The 23,083-nt window shown below is 43.4% G+C and overlaps 1 protein-coding gene across 1 annotated transcript in view; it reads right to left on the reverse strand.

Annotated features, from left to right (window-relative positions):
- The window catches only part of map3k5 (mitogen-activated protein kinase kinase kinase 5), a 60,547-nt gene that overhangs the window by 27,035 nt on the left and 10,429 nt on the right, over positions 1-23,083 (reverse strand). Inside the window, exons 2-9 of the mRNA XM_021600315.2 lie at positions 16,314-16,453; positions 13,768-13,791; positions 10,102-10,295; positions 7,432-7,600; positions 6,778-6,884; positions 2,133-2,303; positions 1,417-1,529; positions 308-467 (exon numbers count right to left, since the gene is read on the reverse strand). Of these exons, the coding sequence (XP_021455990.1) occupies positions 308-467; positions 1,417-1,529; positions 2,133-2,303; positions 6,778-6,884; positions 7,432-7,600; positions 10,102-10,295; positions 13,768-13,791; positions 16,314-16,453 (1,078 nt within the window). The remainder of the gene's footprint in view (positions 1-307; positions 468-1,416; positions 1,530-2,132; positions 2,304-6,777; positions 6,885-7,431; positions 7,601-10,101; positions 10,296-13,767; positions 13,792-16,313; positions 16,454-23,083) is intronic.

Raw genomic sequence — 23,083 nt, forward strand, 5'->3', positions numbered from 1 at the left:
AGGCTGTAATCGCTGCCAAAGGTGCTTCAACAAAGTACTGAGTAAAGGGTCTGAATACTTTTGTAAATGTGGTATCTTTTTTTTTCTTTTCATACATTTGCAAACATTTCTAAAACCTGTTTGTGCTTTGTCTTTTTGGGGGGGTTTGTGTGTAGATTAATGAGGGGAAAAAAATAATTTAACACATTTTAGAATAAGGCTGCAACATGTGGAAAAAGTCAAGGGGTCTGAATACTTTCCCGAATGAACTGTATGTTGATCTTTACATAAAAAATGTTACAAAAATAAAAACAGCACCCTCCCTCACCAGACGGGGGCCTTGAGTTTGAAGAGCTTCTCTGAGGCCTGTATGACCCTAGTGTTGTCACAGGCCAGGATGCTAGCCCCCAGGAAGAAGCCCACGTCCCAGTAGCTCTGCAGCTTGTCCAGGCTTCCCTTCTTCCCCAGGAGGCTGCTCAGCTTCACTCCTGGAAAGGAGAACAAGGTCAGGTTAGGGAAATATTACAATAGTATTTTAAAAAGATACTGCACACTGTTGAATGCTCCCATAGTTTTATTGTTCAAGGTCTTTCTAAAGGTACATCATTTGCCATATCTTATGTGCTTTATATACTGTGCGTTATTTCAAGGGTTTGGGAATAGGCTGGGGCACTGTATACCCCAGTAGCCTACTCTTATGTTAGGCATTTCACCTGAAATGCAGCTTGGAGGATCTCAATGTCCTCTTTGGATACGTTTTAACATCTAATGTAGTTGGTTGCCATGTTGCTACTCTATTGCAGAGTGATAATGGAACATGGCTGTTTTTGGCCTCGCTGAGGCAAGCTGCCACTACATGTCCTACTCATGTAGCCCGGGGCAGCGCAGAGTAGAGGAGGGCAGGTAAGGGGCTAAGGACTGGGAAGGGGGCCCACGGCTGATTCCCAGGCCTGTCTGTCTTGTTTCTCACATTCCTGAGTTTCTTTCTGAGCCTCAGATCTCACAGCAAACACAGAGGATTGGGAGCCAAACAGCACAAAACCCCCTTGCAAAAAACCCCACACAAAACAAAAAAGGAAACGTAATGGAAAGCAAAACAAATGGAAACGTCATTGTTTACGTAAAATCGGATGTTTCATATTAACCCCCGCAGTACAGTAGCAGGCTCTCCGTTCACACCCAGACTACCTTTGATGGGAGTGTCTCATCATAAGCAGTTCGTTTGAATGAGCAGTATCTGTCACATGAGTTGATATTGATCTCACGCTTTATGACATGAGGGTAACCGCAGTGCAGTGGGAATGCAGATCAGTAACTTCATTATTCTTAGTCACCAGCAGCTCTACTGAAAAACAGAGTAGCGAGCTAATTCCAATGCACCATCAGGCAGCTCAAGGCCAAACAGATATCAAGGAGAATGAAGTGTTAGCTACTTACCGACTTTGCGGAGCTCGAAGGAGGCGTCAAACTGGTGTCCCGCTGCCAGGAGTAGAACGGCGTAGTTGATGCCAGAGTGTAGTGTCGGCTCGGACTCAAACCCCTTTTTAAACCTGAGAAGAAGGACAGAGAGGCCAATATTACACCCAATGCTTCATTTATAAATCTAACTTGATGTTCCTACAGTCATTTCTGATGTGTCCTTGGTGAGAACTTTATAGTCTTTATCACTTCCTCCCTACTTTTGAAAAAAAGCATCCAGAAATAACTACAGCATTATTGAGCAGGGTGCACAGAGGAACCACTTATAGCACAAAGCTTGAGTCTCACAGATAAAAACCTAATTTACTTCATGAGCAATCTGTTCCACTGAGGGAATGAGTGTGAATAACATGAGAAGGCTCTCCAAAGATGTCGTCTGGGTTGGAACAGAGGACAAGGACAGGCCAAGTTATTCAAACGAGATGCCATGAATCAGCTCGATGAGAGACATAACCATTCCAGGAAGACTGCAGTTATCTTTAGAATATCAGAATGCACCTGCAGGCTCTTTGCTCCGAGTCAGATGACACTGCTGTTCGTTAGCTGTAGTTGAGAGGTAGAAGACCTCTCTATCTCTACTCCTCTAGCTGGTGAGGAGTGGTTGGTAATTACCCTCATCAGTAGCCAGTCTCTCCCTCTCTCTCACTCACTCACTTACTCTCACACCCACTCACCAGGCTGTGCCACTGTCCCTGCTCTTGGTATCAGTGAAGTGGGACTCTAGGAACATGTCCTTGTAGATGCGTCCCACCAGGCAGTAGATGTCTGAGGCCACCTGGTTGTCAGACTCCACCAGGGGCAGCATAATGTCCAGGGCCTTCTGACGGTCCCCCGGGAGGTTCCTCCTGAATAACACAGAAGAGGGAATAACCAATAACCAAAGACGGTGAGTCTCAAATGGCACCCTATTTCCTTTCTAGTGCACTGCTTTTGAACAGGGTGTAGTGGACTACAATAATTATTCATACCCCTTGATTGATTCCACATTTTGTGTTACATACAGCCTGATTTCAAAATAAATTAAAAATCTCACCCATTTACACACAATACCCCATAATGACAAAATGAAAGTGAATTTTGCAAATGCATTGAAAATGAAATACAGAAATATCTCATTTACAAAAGTATGTGGACACCCCTTCAAATTTGTGGTGTATAGAATTCAAGGTGTATAAAATTGAGCACACAGACATGCAATCTCCATAGACAAACATTGGCAGTAGAATGGCCTTACTGAAGAGCTCAGTGACATTCAATATGGCACCGTCATAGGATACCACCTTTCCAGCAAGTCCGTTTGTACAATTTCTGCCCTGCTAGAGCTGTCCCGGTCAACTGTAAGTGCTGTTATTGTGAAGTGGAAATGTCTAGGAGGAACAACGGCTCAGCCACAAATTGGTAGGCCACACAAGCTCACAGAACGGGACCGCTGAGTACTGAGGCGCATAAAAATTGTCTGTCCTCGGTTGCAACACTCACTACTGAGTGTTTCAAACTGCCTCTGGAAGCAGTTATGGTCTGGGGCTGTTTTTCATGGTTTGGGCTAGGCCCCTTAGTTCCAGTGCTAGGGAAATCTACAGCATACATTGATATTCTAGACAATTCGGTGCTTCCAACTGTGGCAATGCATGACATTGCCCCCGAGCACAAAGCGAGGTCCATACAGAAATGGTTTGCCGCCTCCCAAGTGGCGTCACTACAGCACAATTGACTCAGCGTCGTCCGGGTTAGCGGCCCACTAACGGCCCACTAACAAGGACTGAGCCCTCTCCTTCACAGTGGCCAACGTGAGTAAAACATTTAAACGTGTTAACCCTCGCAAGGCTGCTGGCCCAGACGGCATCCCTAGCCGTGTCCTCAGAGCATGCTCAGACCAGCTGGCTGGTGTGTTTACGGACATATTAAATCGCTCCCTATCCCAGTCTGTTGTCACCCTAGACCCACTTCCGTTTGCATACCGCCCCAACAGGTCCACAGACAATGCAATCGCTATCACACTGCACACTGCCCTATCCCATTTGGACAAGAGGAATACCTATGTAAAAATGCTGTTCATTGACTACAGCTCAGCATTCAACACCATAGTACCCTCAGAGCTCATCATCAAGCTGGAGGCCCTGGGTCTCAACCCCACCCTGTGCAATTGGGTCCTGGACTTTCTGACGGGCCGCCCCCCAGGTGGTGAAGGTAGGAAACAACATCTCCACTTCCCTGACCTTAAGTACCTCGGTACACATCACAGACAAACTGAAATGGTCCACCCACACAGACAGTGTTGTGAAGAAGGCGCAACAGCACCTAATCAACCTCAGGAGGCTGAAGAAATTTGGCCTGTCACCCAAAATCCTGACAAACTTTTACAGATGCACAATCGAGATCATCCTGTCGGGCTGGAATCACAGCCTGGTACGGGAACTGCACCGCCCTCAACCGCAAGGCTCTCCAGAGGGTGGTGCGGTCTGCACAACGCATTACAAGGGGCAAACTACCTGCCCTCCATGACACCTACAGCACCCAATGTCACAGGAAGGCCAAAAAGATCATCAAGGACAACAACCATGTTGACACCTGTATCTTTGTAGTGACTGGGTGTATTGATACACCATCCAAAGTGTAATTAAAAACTTCACCATGCTGAAAAGGAATATCAATGTCTGTTTTCTTTTCTTTACCTCCCTGGTCATTGTAGTTGAATCTATGTTTGAAATTAACTGCTCGACTAAGGGACCTTACAGATCATTTTATGTGTGGGGTACAGAGATGAGGTGTTCATAAAAAAAATCATGTTAAACACTATTATTGCACACAAAGTGAGTCCATGCAACTTATTATGTGACTTGTTAATTTCTGCAGTCAAATGACCAAATCACCCTCTTGTGGCATCATGGGTGGAATCTTATTAATATTTTTCCTAATTTCCTAATGAATTAAATATACTTATTTTTGAAGCACAGAAAATCCAGTGTTTCTATGTCAAACACTTTTGATATATTTCAGTCTTCTGTGATGTACTGTATATAAAGTGTAATATTGGGATGCAAACTCAAAATTGAATACATTGCAACTCTATATCTGACATGGTACAGGTGTCTTCTTTTATTAAGCCCATAACCATATGTGTGAGGTGTATAGTTTTGTTTCAAAGTAGATTTGTTTAAGACTACCAAGAAACATTCTGTGTCCCTGATTTAGCCCACTGCAGTAAAAGGTTAAGCACATTTGTACTCCTGAACTTATTTAGGCTTGCCATAACAAAGGGGTTGAAAACTTTATTGACTCAAGACATTTCAGCTTTTCATTTTTAATTAATTTGTAAACATTTCTAAAAACACAATTCCACTTTGACATTATGGGGTATTGTGTGTAGGCTAGTGACACAAAATCTCAATTTATTCCGTTTTAGAATAAAGCTGTAACGTAACAAATTAGAAAAAGTGAAGGGGTGTGAATACTTTCCGAATGCACTGTCCTGGGAGTTTGTCTAGGTGTGTCTCTCTCTCTTATGGTCTACACTGAGAGAGGGGGATGAATAAACATGAGACAAGCCGGTGTGTTTGTGTGTTTGTGTGTGTGTGTGTGTGTGTGTGTGTAACACCAAAGCGCTATGTCTTGGCAGAGAGGAAGGCATCAAAAGGCTGTAGATTACATTTCATGAGGGTACTGGGTTCAATTACCTCCCTTACAGACCTGGCCAACTAACTCCTGTGTTGGACTGTCTGGGTTTAAGGGTATTAGCGAGAACTGGAGTAACGCACGCAGTAATGACCAAGCACTTGATCTGTCGGCAGTCAGTCGCAATCCATACTGTAATGCTGCTTTACCAAGCGAACGGGAGCCACATTCTATCCCTCCCTCGGATCCCATTCTATTTTGTACATACATTGTCTGAATATGAAATGTAATTGCCTGATTAGTCTTTCAGTTTTCTTAAGCCTCCTCTTTATCCCTCTTCTTTGCGCCCCAAAGGGGGACAACAAAGTCTCCACAGGTTCTTTCACAAGGCAGCCTAACAGCATCCCAGTGTGAGCCTCGTGGTCGGAATAACTTAGTTGGCATGGGCACACTAATATGGATCTCAACAGAGCCATAGAAATTAATGCTAAATAAGCATAAGAACGGGAAGCTATTTCCTCTCCCCAGCTTTCACTTCAATACCAAAGTGCTGCTGAAGGGCAACTGGAGGGGGGGGGGGGGGGGGGGGGGGGGTGAAGCTAAGCAGTGAGTCAGCCTAGCCCACTCCAGTCATGCAATAGGCAAACATGGAGGGGGGGGGGGATTGTGCAACAGGCAAGGCTTCAACCCTAGCACTTCCCTGTAACGCAATGACTCAAACGAAAACGCTGCTTTTCAGACATGTTTAGTTCTCATCATTCATGCTTCATTATTGCAGGATAATGGCAAGTTTTTGCAATGGTGTACTAAACTGCTGAATCATGAACCACCTCCAGTTGGGGAAATTGTGAACAAAGAGGCTGCTGTCTAAACCAGCACACAGACTCATGGCAACCATCTTCATTTTTGAGCTATTCAATTATGCAAAGAATGTGCAACAGGTTTCTTACTGTGTTTCTTTGAGGGTTTAAAATGCAAATGGTGTAAAGTACTTAAGTAAATATACTTTAAAGTACTACTTAGGTCGTTTTTTGGGGTATTTATATTTTGGACAACTTTTACTTCACTACATTCCTAAAGAAAATAATGTACTTTTAACTCCATACATTTTCCTGACAGCCAAAAGTACAAGTGGCATGTTGAATGCTTATCAAGAGAACATCCCTGGTCATCCCTACTACCTCTGAAATGGCAGACTCACGAAACACAAATGCTTTGTTTCTAAATGATGTCTGAGTGTTGGAGCTCGCCCCTGGCTATCTGTATATAAGGAATGTGAAATTACAGCAATTCAATGTACTTTTGATACTTAATTATGTGTACAACCAAATACTTTTAGACTTCTATCAAGTAGTATTTTACTGGGTGACTTTCACTTTGACTTGAGTTATTTTCCATTAAAGTATCTTTACTTTTACTCAAGTATGACAACTGGGTACTTTTTCCACCACTGATAAATGCAGCAAAATGCTATCCTAACTGGCTAGACACCAGTGTTGCGTTGTAGCATGCAGGAGAACCAGTGACAAGAGAGGCAGCATGTTAAAGAGCAAGCAGTAAAATACTTTCCAAGCTGAACATCTGTGACGTTCCGACCCAGAGCACAGACACACGTGTTTAGCACATGCATGCGTCTGTGTGTGCGTCTGTGTGTGTGAGGGTGTGCGTGTGCAGACAAAACCAGGTGTGACATACTGGGGGTCTTACCGATTCAGTGCAAAGGCATAGTGGAACTTGACATGGGGATTGGCCACAGGGTCAAATGTAGGAAGCTTCTCCAAGGTCTCCACCAGCTTCACTATAGATTCATAATCCTGCATTACATACAAACATAGAAAAACAGATTGTTGGACTCAGCCATCTTGGTTGCTATCGTTAACATCAAACCTAAAATGTCTATGTTCGTGTTCCCTTACAAAGTCACTTCACTGCACTTGGGAAGGACACTGTTGGCTTATTCAAGTAGTTCAAAAATTCAAATGTCCTCTCTTCCACCATTTCTTGTCCAGTATATATTTATCCAAAACGTGTTCAATAATTCACTTTCTCATTGTAGCTCTGGTCGTTTGTATCATTTATTAATGTGGCTGGTGGCTGCTAAGGCTGGCGGGATGGGAGCCTGTAGGGTGAATGGCATCGCAATGCAAAGAGAACGGACTTGAGTGCAGTAGCCTTACGATTAGCCACAGAAAGATGACAAAAGGCTTAGCCTGCAGCATTCCACAGGCAGGTAGTCCTTCTGAAATGCCTAGTAGCCAAGGGAGGCCCTAACACATTTATGCTGACTGCTGAGGCATTGCAGTCTGCCTAAAGTGACTGTGCCAACAGCATTCGACAAGCGTAAAAGAGGGTAACATGTACCTGGATGTCCCTGTAAGACAGAAGCAGGTTGATGACAATGTCAGCTGAAAGGCACTCTACGTTGTCCAATCGTTGTTGAATACGGCTGAGTTCTGAGGCCAGCTCCGACCCCGTGAACAACTCCCGCGCTTTCCGGAGCTCGTTGAGAATGGTTTCTCTGAAGTATTGGCTACAAAGGGGAAACAGAGAGACTCATAAATACAGTGCCTTGCGAAAGTATTCGGCCCCCTTGAACTTTGCGACCTTTTGCCACATTTCAGGCTTCAAACATAAAGATATAAAACTGTATTTTTTTTGTGAAGAATCAACAACAAGTGGGACACAATCATGAAGTGGAACGACATTTATTGGATATTTCAAACTTTTTTAACAAATCAAAAACTGAAAAATTGGGCGTGCAAAATTATTCAGCCCCCTTAAGTTAATACTTTGTAGCGCCACCTTTTGCTGCGATTACAGCTGTAAGTCGCTTGGGGTATGTCTCTATCAGTTTTGCACATCGAGAGACTGACATTTTTTCCCATTCCTCCTTGCAAAACAGCTCGAGCTCAGTGAGGTTGGAAGGAGAGCATTTGTGAACAGCAGTTTTCAGTTCTTTCCACAGATTCTCGATTGGATTCAGGTCTGGACTTTGACTTGGCCATTCTAACACCTGGATATGTTTATTTTTGAACCATTCCATTGTAGATTTTGCTTTATGTTTTGGATCATTGTCTTGTTGGAAGACAAATCTCCGTCCCAGTCTCAGGTCTTTTGCAGACTCCATCAGGTTTTCTTCCAGAATGGTCCTGTATTTGGCTCCATCCATCTTCCCATCAATTTTAACAATCTTCCCTGTCCCTGCTGAAGAAAAGCAGGCCCAAACCATGATGCTGCCACCACCATGTTTGACAGTGGGGATGGTGTATTCAGGGTGATGAGCTGTGTTGCTTTTACGCCAAACATAACGTTTTGCATTGTTGCCAAAAAGTTCAATTTTGGTTTCATCTGACCAGAGCACCTTCTTCCACATGTTTGGTGTGTCTCCCAGGTGGCTTGTGGCAAACTTTAAACAACACTTTTTATGGATATCTTTAAGAAATGGCTTTCTTCTTGCCACTCTTCCATAAAGGCCAGATTTGTGCAATATACGACTGATTGTTGTCCTATGGACAGAGTCTCCCACCTCAGCTGTAGATCTCTGCAGTTCATCCAGAGTGATCATGGGCCTCTTGGCTGCATCTCTGATCAGTCTTCTCCTTGTATGAGCTGAAAGTTTAGAGGGACGGCCAGGTCTTGGTAGATTTGCCGTGGTCTGATACTCCTTCCATTTCAATATTATCGCTTGCACAGTGCTCCTTGGGATGTTTAAAGCTTGGGAAATCTTTTTGTATCCAAATCTGGCTTTAAACTTCTTCACAACAGTATCTCGGACCTGCCTGGTGTGTTCCTTGTTCTTCATGATGCTCTCTGCGCTTTTAACGGACCTCTGAGACTATCACAGTGCAGGTGCATTTATACGGAGACTTGATTACACACAGGTGGATTGTATTTATCATCAGTAGTCATTTAGGTCAACATTGGATCATTCAGAGATCCTCACTGAACTTCTGGAGAGAGTTTGCTGCACTGAAAGTAAAGGGGCTGAATAATTTTGCACGCCCAATTTTTCAGTTTTTGATTTGTTAAAAAAATTTGAAATATCCAATAAATGTCGTTCCACTTCATGATTGTGTCCCACTTGTTGTTGATTCTTCACAAAAAAATACAGTTTTATATCTTTATGTTTGAAGCCTGAAATGTGGCAAAAGGTCGCAAAGTTCAAGGGGGCCGAATACTTTCGCAAGGCACTGTATGTTATTTCACACTAGAAATCAACATGAAATCAAAATGTTCTGCAAAGAACCCATTGCGATGTGTTGGTATGATTTTCTGGGGAAATAGGTTTTGGGAAAAGAGTCCCTTCAATGTCTTCTTCACTGCACTGTTGAAGCAGCACATTTCAGGAGACAAAACATTCATCCAAAGAGCAAATTCTCTCAGCTCTCTAAAGCATGACTCATTATTCCTGGAAGAGAGGCAGTGATGCTGAACATTGGCAGAGAGAAAACCCTAAAAGATTAGGACATAACTAAGTAAAGCTAACATTGAAACTGAGATTGCTATGCAGGCCAATATGTTGCAAAGCTATTTAAAAAAAATATAAAACGAGTGAGTTGGACAATACAATGTCTTCTGAGGAATACTCAAGAAGTGCAATATCCGACGAAAAGGGCTATCGCACTTCACCAGCTAGCCACCCATATTGCATGATCAACCACAGAAAATGACACAAGACAACACAAAAACCAGTACACGCTAGGTCAATGTAATTATACCTCTGCTGGCAATAACAGCTCTGTAATAATCACCTTGTCATGCATGTTCACAACTCATTCCCAACTACAGTACCACACCTACCTCCCTAGTGAGATGACACCTGTTTCACTACAGCTTGGTGGGAGAAGAAACAAGTGACTTCGACAAATCAAGTCAGGCTGAATGTGGACCTCTGGGCTGGTCTTAGGCCCAGTGTCTAACCGACAAAACTCTCAAGCCACTATCTACCCCAAACCTATACTATTCGCCAGTTGTTGGACCTATGGGCTAGCTGGCCCAGCACCTAACCCAAAACACTTCTCTGCTACTCACCAGGAGTTGGCTTGTGGCACCTTGAGTAGCTGGACGAAGCGGTCCAGCAGGGGCATGCAGATGGGCCCCAGCAGCATCTCGAAGCTGGGCTGCATCAACTCCGTCAGGCCCTTCATCAGGCTGCTCTCGCAGCAGTACACCTTGTTGTGGGGCGTCACCATGTATGGGATGAAGCTGTAGTTGGCTGAGCATGTCTGGGGAGAAAAAGCAGAAACAACATTATGGGTTGTGGTGCATGTAGAGTTGGTTTGATGTGTTAGTGTCAGACATGGGTCAAATAGCTAAATATCACAAATACTTGGATTAGTTTGCTCGGTAAAGTCTACCCCAATATGAATATGAAGTTTACCCCCGGAGAAATTGAGAACAGCAACAGAGCATCCACCTTACATGCCCTATTAACTGCATGCGCAGGTCCAGAATTATTGGCAACCTTGATAAAAGATGAGCAAAAAAATACCACATAATAAATAATACAACTAGTGAGCTATATTATAAACAAAAAAAAGAGGAAATTATATTATTTCATACTAATACAATAACTCCGATAAAGTAACAAGGCATAATTATTTTCCTCCCATTGAGAGGATAACGGCACTGAGTACATTCGTAAAATGTTTTATGAAATTGGAGAACACATTTGGAGAGATCTTAGACCGCTACTCCATAAAGAATCTTTCCAATCCAAGTACCAATGCCATTTAGCAAACTCCAGGCGTTTACATTTGTAGGATGATATGAAAATAGAGCTCTTTGGACCCGTACACCCGTAGTGGGTTTGGCATCGAAAGAAGAATTCAGAAGCATAAAAGAACCCCATACCTATTGTAAAATATGGCTGTGCATCATTGATGTTATGGGGCTATTTGGCTTCCACTGGTCCTGGGGCCCTTGTTAAGGTCAATGGCATCATCATCTTTACCCAGTACCAGGACATTTTAGCCTGCTTGCCTCTGCCAGGAGGCTGAAAGTTGGCTGCAAGTGGATCTTCCAGCAAGACAATAACCCCAACCACACATCAACATCCACAAAGAAATTGTTTATTTGACACAAAATCTACATCTTGACTTAAAACTTGTGGTTTGAATTGAAGAGGGCAGTCTACAAGCGCAGACAAAGGATATCAAGGATCTGGAAAGATTATGTATGGAGGAATGATCTAAGCTCCTTCCCAATGCGTTCTCCATCTCATAAAACATTTGAGAAAATGTCTCAGTGCCGTTATCCTCGCAAGTGAAGGTATTGAAAGGTATTGAAAACAGGGGTGCCAATTATTGTTTTATTTTTGAGAAAATACATTTTTACTTGTTAATCAAAATCGCTTTCTCTGAGAAATTGTATTGGTATTAAAACATGTAGCATACAATATAGCTCAGTACTTTTGCTAATCTTTATCAAGGGTGCCAAAAATTTCTGAACCTGACTGTACAATGGGAGGACAGTGGTATGGGCCTTTTTTTGTGTGCTAGTAATTTACCACCCTGATCTGCAGGGACAATGGTGATGTTGTACCCATGGAGAATTGGACATAATGAGTCTGTCTGAAGAGCCGGTGGCCTGGGGGACAGATCCACATCAGTAATTACAGTGACATTAGGATCTGACTGACTGAACTGCTCACACTGCCCTCAGGGCAGAGCTGCCCTTAAAACTCCCATTCATGTTGCTCATGGAAATCCAATTCAAACCAGGTCTGTCTTACTACTCTTGTCCAGCTGTATTTGCATGTGGTGTAGAGAGTACCAATAAATCTATCATTGATGTCTGTCATTGTAGTCTGTTATTCACGGTATACTCAACACTCAGCACTAGAAAAGCTTACGTAGATGGATCCTGACCAAATTATACTAGAAAATGTAGGCTACAGTAAAAAAAAACAAAAAGGGATTTTGCTGATCCACATCTGTTGTGCTGCCCAGATGCATCCTGAGTCTGCACAGTCAGTGGATATTTGAATCTCTCTGTATCACTTTGATCTTCAAGAACACACCCGGGATGCTTTGCTACTCACGCTTGTAACAAAAGGAAGTGAACAGAGGGTTAAGTTCTGCCTGTAGAAATTGGAACGATCCACAGTAAAACGGCTTCCTCTTCTCCAATCATATGTTTTTTTTTTATGACATCACTAGTCATGCCATAACTTTCCAAAATAATCTGTGGCGGCTTGTCACGGCTAGGTGCATCCACAGATTACGACACCCTTCCTGTACTATATTGAGCCACGGCCCGGCGGATCACATGACGACAACACATCATAATAAATGTTTTAGTCGCCAGGGGCCGTCCTTCGCTCCGGCAACCTCAGCAGCACCTGTCTTTGAGTCTCATTACATTCTTGTTTGTGATTGTATTAGGTAATAGTAGGTGGCACGCAGGTCCACAAAACAACAATCTTAAGGAGCAGAGGAGGGACTGAAAACTGGGGGTGTGTCCCAAAATCGCACCCTATTTTCTACATAGTGCACTACATATGGGCTCTGGACAAAAAGTTGTGCACTATATAGGGAATACATACCGTGCCATTTGGGACTTAGCCGGGGTGTTAGCACGTTATGGTAATTAAGGAGTTAAATATCAGTCAGGCAGTACAGGATTAACCTATTCATAAAGGGGGAGGGGTAGACGGGAATAAGTAGTGTGTGTGAGTAATGACTTAACATTAATCGTTAGCCCTAATACCTGTATGACCGCCCGGCTGGCTGCAGCCATAAAACAATCCAGGAATTTGTTCTGATTAGTGGTGTACCATGTGATATAAGCCCTTGGTCAGAGTGCCACTAATGTGTCATATCCTTCTGGGGCGTGGTGTGTTTGTTCACTCAGAGCAGAGAGAAGGGGCGTGGTGTGTAGATACAACTAGAGAAAGACAGTCAGTCACGGATGGCGGCAGTGGACTCTCACTGTAATGCAGGCTATGTCGCAACACACCGATCAGCCATCAACCTGCTTCCTGGAGCACCAAGCCACCTTATTCCACTCCGTAAAGTCAATTACGCCAGCTAAGCTCGAGGAGGGCAACCCTGTCGCTCCCATTAGCCCTATAGGCAGCACCAGCCCGGCAGGCGGCTCATAGCTGCTGAGGAGGCCCCCTGTCCATGCCCTTTCCTCAACCTCACAGCTTTTTCCCCCCTCATGCCACAGTACATCAATGTTACCATATCGTAGTATTCTATATAAGAAAGCCAGCCAGCCAGACAGACACAGACAAACAGACAGTGTGGTGCCTCCTTGTCTGACCTGGCTATCACTAGGCAGAAGGAGTGGCAGACACTGTTACAGACGGCAGGAAGGCAGGAAATCGGAAATGAGAGTCAACTCATTCTCTCGTTTTCTCTCTGCTTTCCAAAGCACCCCAGTCACCCTGGTGATAAGGCTTGCCTGTCAACCAAGTACAGCTATTCTGGAAAGCTCTCAGAGTAAGGGGAAATGCTTTAGTTTACTGTACACACAGCAGAATGAACAAAGCCAAACTAGAGGGATAGTGAACTGGGTAATGAAAAGTGTTTGATGGTAGCAGCGATGGCTGCGTTGCTGAATGTTGTCATGAGTAAAAATCAGTTTATTGCGTTTACCTTCACACAGGAAATGTGAAAGAAGGAAGAGACAAGAGAGGTGTGCCATTAACAACTTTGAAATAGAGACACAGTGTTTAGTTTGTGCACTTACAGTGTTCTTCTGGCAAACGATCTCCTGCAAGAGAGAAAGAGAAACGTCAATACTGCACTGTGGATAGATAATCACAAAACATTACATTGGTCACAGTTCACTAGAGCGATCCTTAAGTCAAGCTATAAATGGACTCCTGCACTTGCAAACAAAACCAGTGGAAACGCAGATACATCAGCACTAACATTTCATTTTGCGGTGCCGTATTGTGTAGGCTAAGGGCCAGCAAACCCCCATGGAGATATTAAACATGGCAAAAGGGCACTTTAAAAAAGGTTGAGCCTTAGCACTTGTACACAATGGAGTCGCTTTATTCTAAACAATCTATAACGGTTAACACAGCAGCCATTGTTACTCTTAACCCTCAATAAGGGAGCTGGTACAGTTTGAAGACTGCAGGCTGATAGTGATTTGTTAACACCACCACAGAAAGGCTTTTTTTTTACTGCAGGGTGTAGGTGGGTTAAGATGGAGGATATAGTTTATCAAGATTACAGGCATAATATCTATGTTCTGGTACACTTTGTAAAATATGACTTATTCTTTGAGGAATTTACGACAATTTCAAAAGATTGCAATGCTTTTTTTTAAATGTCAATGACAGTGGCAGAGCAGAGCAGGTCACAAGAGTGTGTGGGGTATCTTGGTTTCTGCATATATACGCACAAGAAACCATAATCTCCCCTCCCCTTCATTCTCTCACTTGCATACCTTTGTTGTTGTTGGTGGCGGTCATTGATAGGGGATTCCCGTGTGACTGCAAGGCCCTCTCACTTTTCAAACCAATTTAGGCTAATGTTAACTCGACTGTGCATTCATCGCCTGACAGACTCAGGGCCAAAAGGTTAAAGTTATTGCAGCCATTTTTTAAAAATAGATCAATATCAAATCATCTCTGGGTAACTACTATGCACCTTACTGTGATTGTTTTCAATTCAAATGGTCAAAAGTAACAAATTGCTTCTTAGCAAAGAGCAATTTTTTAAGCAAGCATTTTGCTATGACTGTGTGCGAGGTGTCTGAGTGGGGAGGGGAAAAACGGAAAACTAGTTGTTATTGGCAGAGAGGTTTTAGCAAAAATTAACAGCTCTTACACTTAAAGGGCATTATCATAATTTTCACAATTTCACAGTATTATTCCAACCTTGTGTGGAAATGTATCCACTGAACAAAAATTATAAACGCAACATACAACAATTTCAAAAGATTTTACTGAGTTACAGTTCATATTAGGAAATCAGTCAATTGAAATCAATTCATTAGGCCCTAATATATGGATTTCACAAGACTGGGAATACAGTTGGTCACAGATGGTCACAGATACCTTTACGAAAAGGTAGGGGCGTGGATAAAAAAAGAACAGTCCGTATCTGGTGTGGTCACCATTTGCCTCATGCAGCGCAACACATCTCCTTCGCATAGAGTTGATAATGCTGTTGATTGTGGCCTGTGGAATGTTGTCCCACTCCTCTTCATGCTGTCGTGCATGTCGTTCCAGAGCATCCCAAACATGCTCCATGGGTCTGGTGGGTATGTGGGCCATGGAAGAACTGGTACATTTTCAGCTTCCAGGAATTGTGTACATATCCTTGCGACATGGGGCCGTGCATTATCATGCTGAAACATGTGTCGATGGCTCCAGATGAACGGCACGTCAATGGGCCTCAGGATCTCGATGTACTGCCAAATTCTCTAAAACGATGTTGGAGGCGGCTTACGGTAGAGAAATTAACATTAAATTCTCTCGCAACTGCTCTGGTGGACGTTTCTGCAGTCAGCATGCCAATTGCACACTCCCTCAACACATGAGAAATCTGTGCCATTGTGTTGTGTGACAACTGCACATTTTGGAGTGTTTTTTTTAGTGTCCCCAGCACAAAGTGCACTTGTGTAATGATCATGCTGTTTAGTCAGCATCTTAATATGCCACACCTGTCAAATGGATGGATTATCTTGGAGAAATACTCACCAACAGGGATGTAAATCAATGTGTGCACAAAATTTGAGAGAAATATGCTTTTTGTGCGTATGGAACATTTCTGGGATCTTTTATGTCAGCTCAAGAAACATGGGACCAACACTTTACATGTTGCATTTATATTTTTGTTCAGTATAGATATAACACAGGAAATCACATTTTTGACTACACTGGGCCTTTAAATGCTAGGATATGAGTCCGTCTGTCATAAACACATTTCAATGTCGACAACATTCTCTTTTACAAGACTAAAGGGTGAAACAGAGGTAAAGAGGTGCAATTCTAAACCAAATTCTGTGTGTTGATTTTTTTTTCTTCAGTCAAATGCTATTTTTACATAGCCCTAATATCTTATGAAACACACCATATCCTGCCTAGGTGTTAATGCATCTCCCACCAACAAATCACGGATGTGTTTATCTGTCACAACAACACAACAGCAATGACAGCTATTACATGTTCCCTGCACACTCATATTTTAAATATAGACTGTGACCTTGTGCACTTAAAGGCTTAAAAAGTACACAGAGAATAAAAAAAGAAAATGAGTGCAAAATGTGCAGTTTACCTGTAGGGACTGTAGTGAGTCGGAGTTGGTGTCACAGTACAGGATGATATTGTTGGCCATGCTGAAGCTCTCCCTCACACCTAGGTGGTAGAACAGGGAGGGCTGGCGGAAAGCGTCCGTCATCTCCACTACAGCTATGTCTGGGAGGGACAGAGTAGGCCTGTTAGTAGTCTTAAAGGCCCAATGTTGTAGTTTTTTTTATCTCCATATCAAAAATGGCTTCTTAGCAAAGAGCAATTTCTCAAGCAAGATTTTTGCTAGGACTATCTAGGAGTGGTCTGAGTGGCGAGGGGGAAACTGAAAACTAGCTATTATTGGCAGAGAGGTTTGGAACTCTTTCTCATTGGTGTATTAACTAATTTACCACCTGGTGATGTCACCAGGCAGGCCAAAAAATCCATCCCACCAAAGCAGGCTGAAATATCAGGCGGTCTTTCCAAACAGCTCTTACACTAAAAAGGGATTATCATAATTTTCACAATTTCACAGTATAATTCCAACCTCATAGTTTGGAAATATATATAAAAACAGAGGAAAATCACATTTGACTACACTGGGCCTTTAACACTGAACAACTGCCTGTAGTATAACATATTTTAAGCCTACAACATCTTGTACTAGTTTCGTCACATTTACCACAGTTTGTTTAGATTTCATATGAAATCAGATTGATGGGACAATAATGGCCTGTACAATTGTTTTGGACTGAAGTAGAATATTTCATTTGCCCAAATGGTCTTTTTTAGACCAGACTGTGAGACATCACTAAATCTTCCAAAATAAAAGGCCAAAATAACATTGTCTGGTAGGAGGCCTGGGGTGGGGTTCTTCCAGAAGCCCCTCTGGTAGCTCCCACTGACAAATAACTGCACGAACAAAACTGCGCTAGAACTGTGATGCAGTGTTTTGTAATGACAGAGCTCTCCAGAGTGATAACATTTAACAGACCCACCCCACCTTTTCATGTGCTTCCAAGTTTCCCCTTCCATGTCAACATACACATTACATATAGCTTAGTATAGAGCTTTCCTTCCCTTCCAATGGAGCGCCCTTTCACTGTAATACCTGGGTTCCAGTCCACTACAAACCCAATGCTATTCTCACTCATTGAGAACCAAACATCCACACAGACAGCCAACACCACAGGGATAATCAAAGCAAACAAGCAATCTATTTTAATGTACATTCTAGTGTGTGTGTGCTGCTGTGTTGTTATGCAAATACAAGGTCCCAGTGGAGACAGCCTGGCTTGTTTTAGCAAAATGTTCATTTTCATAGGGCCAGTCCCCCCAGGCAAGAGCGCAGTTCCTCCCACTCAGCAAGGACATGTAAATGCCACCAGGAAGTTGTTTCTTCTTACTGGGTCTTAAAGGCTCTGTTCAGGTCACACATGTTCATTACAACCCGAGAAGAAGTGATGTACAGTGGGGAGAACAAGTATTTGACACACTGCCGAGTTTGCAGGTTTTTCCCACTTACAAAGCATGTAGAGGTCTGTAATTTTTATCATAGGTATACTTCAACTGTGAGAGACGGAAAATCACATTGTATGATTTTTAAGTAATTCATTTGCATTTTATTGCATGACATAAGTATTTGATCACCTACCAACCAGTAAGAATTCCGTCTCTCACAGACCTGTTAGTTTTTCTTTAAGAAGCCCTCCTGTCCTCCACTCATTACCTGTATTAACTGCACCTGTTTGAACTCGTTACCTGTATAAAAGACACCTGTCCACACACTCAATCAAACAGACTCCAACCTCTCCACAATGGCCAAGACCAGAGAGCTGTGTAAGGACATCAGGGTTCAATTGTAGACCTGCACAAGGCTGGGGTGGGCTACAGGACAATAGGCAAGCAGCTTGGTGAGAAGGCAATAACTGTTGGCGCAATTATTAGAAAATGCAAGAAGTTCAAGATGACGGTCAATCACCCTCGGTCTGGGGCTCCATGCAAGGTCTCACCTCGTGGGGCATCAATGATCATGAGAGGAAGGTGAGGGATCAGCCCAGAACTACACGGCAGGACCTGGTCAATGACCTGAAGAGATCTGGGACCACAGTCTCAAAGAAAACCATTAGTAACACACTACCCGTCATGGATTAAAATCCTGCAGCGCACGCAAGGTCCCCCTGCTCAAGCCAGCGCATGTCCAGGCCCGTCTGAAGTTTGCCAATGAGCATCTGGATGATCCAGAGGAGGAATGGGAGAAGGTCATGTGGTCTGATGAGACAAAAATAGAGCTTTTTGGTCTAAACTCCACTCGTCGTGTTTGGAGGAAGAAGAAGGATGAGTACAACCCCAAGAACACCATCCCAACCGTGAAGCATGGAGGTGGAAACATCATTCTTTGGGGATGCTTTTCTGCAAAGGGGACAGGACGACTGCACCGTATTGAGGGGAGGATGGATGGGGCCATGTATCGCGAGATCTTGGCCAACAACCTCCTTCCCTCAGTAAGAGCATTGAAGATGGGTCGTGGCTGGGTCTTCCAGCATGGCAACGACCCGAAACACACAGCCAGGGCAACTAAGGAGTGGCTGGTGTAAAGCGCTAGCGGTGCCACTACATATCCGGGTTTCGATCCCGGGCTGTGTCTCAGCAGGCCGCGACCGGGAGACCTATGAGGCGGCCTACAATTTGCCCAGCTTCGTCCGGGTTAGGGGAGGGTTTGGCCGGCCGGGATGTCCCTGTCCCATCGTGTTCTAGCGACTCATGTCGCGGGCCGGGCGCATGCACACTCACACGGTCGCCAGTTGTACGGTGTTTCCTCCAACACATTAGTGTGGCTGGCTTCCGGATTAAGCGAGCACTGTGTCAAGAAGCAGTGCGGCTTGGCAGGGTCGTGTTTCGGAGGATGCATGGCTCTCGACCTTTGCCTCTCCCGAGTCCGTCCGGGAGTTGCAGCGATAGGACAAGACTGTAACTACCAATTAGATATCACAAAAATGGGGTAAAAAAATGAATAATATATATAAACAATGATATGTGCCTTCACAGAGGTTTACCTTTCAAGTGAGCACTTAAATCCCCTTAATTAGCCATCACTGAGACAACAGTTCCCTCTAAACTGCATGCGTGCATGAGCGGGCACGCAGTGGCCCAGAGACTGCCCCGCAGCTCCCCCAGGACTGCAGCACAGGCACAGAAGAAAAATCAGAGCCCACGGAGAGAAGCACGAGATTTTCCCTGTTAGTTAACACTATCAAGGTTTCCCTTTACTGTGGCAATTGTGATTAAATCAACACAATATTAGGCCCTTTCAGTGCAACATACCAAAACAAAACGAACTATGCAAGAAATTTTGTTGTAGGCAGAAAGCATCTGAGTAGGATTCTACTGTGCACGACTCAGCCTGCACTCTACACAGACCATGCGGCATAGCCAATCAGAGCTGCAGTAGGCCTAAATGCAAATAGACCATTGCCAAATATGGATCTGTGCCATTTACTTGAATTGGAGTGCTGTGATCATGAGTAGACGAGCTTGTTTTGAGATCAAAGCAAGAGCTGCATGTAGCCGCATGTGCATATTTTGTTCATATCCTTTGCTAGTTAGTGAGTTACGAGCCCAGTTATAGATCATTTGAAGTCAGCAATAGGGGAGTGATTGCTTCCTACAAGAGCACAAAATGTGTGCATTTCTATCCATCTTTCAAAAGCTAGTCAGGTAAAGAGCTTTTTCTTTTGTCTTAAAGGGGCAATGTTAAAGGCAGAGGGTAGCTTAATTGGTCTGATTCTCTGCAATAATGTTAAGTGGACAAGTGGATTAACAGGTTCATGTCGAGCCCTGCATGTTTTTTTTTTCAAAAGTCTCATGGAATGTAGGCCTACATTGAACACCACACATTATCTGCTACTGTAGGCTGAATGATATAACAGCTATTTCCATGTTCAAATGTTATGGGATGCATTTTCTCCATTGTTGTTGATGGTAGGCCACTCTGGTAGGCCCTACATTATGATCAAATAGCCACAGTAGCCAACTTGGCCACTGTTAAAACTGCAACTTAAAGTCGGTACAGCCTCAGTGTTCACAGTAAACGTAAAATTAAAGGGATCATTGCTTGAGACTGAGTCCCTGTTACAGACATACGCAATAGGAAATAAAACGATAATTGTTATGCTGAAGACAATACAGATCATGCAAAAGATCAGAGACTGCTGATGTACAGTGAGTATGAATACTGGATGAGGTCAAATGCCAGCATCTCCTCATTCCAGATAGTACAGGCTTGCTGTTGAATAATATATTACGGGACCCATTTATCCGCTAGCAGAGGAGCCCCCATCAATATTACATTTGAGAGATGTGTTAATGTGAAAAGACCAGAGAACTGCTGTCACGTCCTGACCTATCCTTTGTTAGGTCTCTATTTTGGTTTGGTCAGGGCGTGAGTTGGGGTGGGCATTCTATGTTTTGTGTTCTATGTTTTCTATTTCTATGTGTTTGGCCTGGTATGGTTCTCAATCAGAGGCAGCTGGCAATCGTTGTCTCTGATTGAGAACCATACTTAGGCAGCCTGTTTTCCCACTATGGGTTGTGGGTAGTTATTTTCTGTTTAGTGTGTGTTGCACCTGACGGAGCTGTTGCGGTTGTGCCTTTTGTTACTTTGTCATCTAGTGTTCAGTTATATTTAATAAAATGCCGAACACGTGCCACGCTGCACCTTGGTCCTCACCTTTTTACACCAACGACGGCCGTTACAACTGCAAATGTTTGATACCAGTAGTGGAGGCATCCATCTGTGTAGAAGTTAGAACGTCACAGACACTTCTATGAGGAAACGGGTGGGGTACATACCGCGCTATCCTTGGAAGCCTCTGCCTTGTATAGGATTAGGTATGAGCCAGGGGAAAATATTAGCTTACATAGGGCAGGGCTTATATGAATGATGCTTTAGGGGGAAAATGTAGACATTTGGAAAATGTGGTAGACGCAGAGAATGAGAGTCTTGTGCTAGAGAGTAAGAGGAGACATGAGTGGCCTCTTTGACTTAAGAGCTCCTCAGCTCTCAGCTGACAACACTGAGGTGTCTGGCGAGGCATGATGCAGTACTGTACACTTGACTGCTTTATGCACATTTGTACTGGCACTTTGTTTTAAAAGTACGGTTTAAAGAGTGCTGGGATATGAGAGACTTGATAGAAAATATTGATTTTGAGTTTAGGGAATAGATGCAGCATCAATGGGTTATAAGTGTTAGTGGTGATACACTAGCCAATTATCAACAGCCAACTCTCGAAACATGAATAGCTGGTGACTAACAACTCTGCACACAAAAGTGATGTAGGCCATGTACGCAAGTCCTTGTTTTTCTGTTGTATTTGAATCCTCAAAACAAGGTTGGAAGTAGAACACCTGAGTCTCTCAACTGTGACACACGAGCAGTCATAATCTGCCACCCCCTTTGTTGGCACTGCCCATTTCGCAGTGCCAACAAAGGGGGTGGCACATCTCCCCCACTGCTGATCTTTTCCAAAGAACAGAACAGTGAACAACAAAACAGAAGGAGGAAATGGGGCTCTGGGAATAGCGGAGGAACATTGTGTGAGTTCTTGGTGCCCTTGCTTTTTACTGAGTACTATTCTCTGACGTCTATCCATTTACTGACAGGGGAAAAAAAAATGTTTCATTTCCCTTCTCAGAACAACGCACAGACACAACAATGGGTGAGGACAGACTGCAGCTCTTATTCATACTCTGTGTCCTCAACTATTCCTTGAACTTGACAGCCACCGCTGCAGTCGTGACTCCCAGTAATACGGCGTTGAATATATCTAAGACCGATGCTCTTCTTTTCACTAAGCACATTTACTGATACTTATTCTGACGAACAACACTAAATCATTCAGAGAACCCCCCCCCCCCAAAAAAAAAAATCTCCAATAAATCACAACAAACATTGCTGCTGCTTTGTCAATTACGTAGACCCATTTTAAACCCCTTGCCTGTTGTTCGGAAACACACAGAGAGTGTGGTCAGTCACCGCTGGCTTGACTAGGCTGTGCCTATACAACTCTCCTTTAACCCAAAATGAGGTGGGGAAAAACCTAAACAAGATAGAAGTAGGCTAATATACGTTCTGATTGCTTTCGAAACCAGTTTATACCTCCTACTGATGGAATCGCTATTTTACCTCTGTAGGAGTGTTACTGGTCAATCAGAAAAAGGGCAGAGGGATTCGATTCCCTCTTTTACTCCATGCCAAAGAGTGTGCCCACCTAGCAGGTGTCTGGGAGACAAAGAATCATGTACTATAAATCCATGGACTTATGCAAACACTTGCATGAATACTTAAGTCTTGAATTCTCATGATATGCTCACGTTCACAGAGCTTTCATTAAATATAAAAAATATAAAAAACAGGCCAGACAATGTGTATAATTTCCTCTTCAAAGCCTCAGAAAAACACGTACAGTTCAAGTCGGAAGTTTACATTCACCTTAGCCAAATACATTTAAACAGTTCCTGACATTTAATCCTAGTAAAAATGCCCTGTTTTTAGGTCAGTTAGGATCACCACTTTATTTTAGAATGTGAAATTAATAGTTGTCACGATCATCGTTGGAATGAGGTGAGGACCAAAGCGCAGCGTGGTAAGTGTTCATCATATATTTATTAAACCGAGAACACTGAACAAAATAACAAAGGAGAAACGAAACAGTTCTGAAAGGTGACATACACACAACAGAAAGTAACTACCCACAAAACCCATGTGGGCAAGAGCTACCTAAGTATGGTTCTCAATCAGAGACAATGACAGAC

The sequence above is a fragment of the Oncorhynchus mykiss genome, chromosome 4 (assembly GCF_013265735.2).
Source record: "Oncorhynchus mykiss isolate Arlee chromosome 4, USDA_OmykA_1.1, whole genome shotgun sequence".
NCBI classification, from domain to species: Eukaryota; Metazoa; Chordata; class Actinopteri; order Salmoniformes; family Salmonidae; genus Oncorhynchus; species Oncorhynchus mykiss.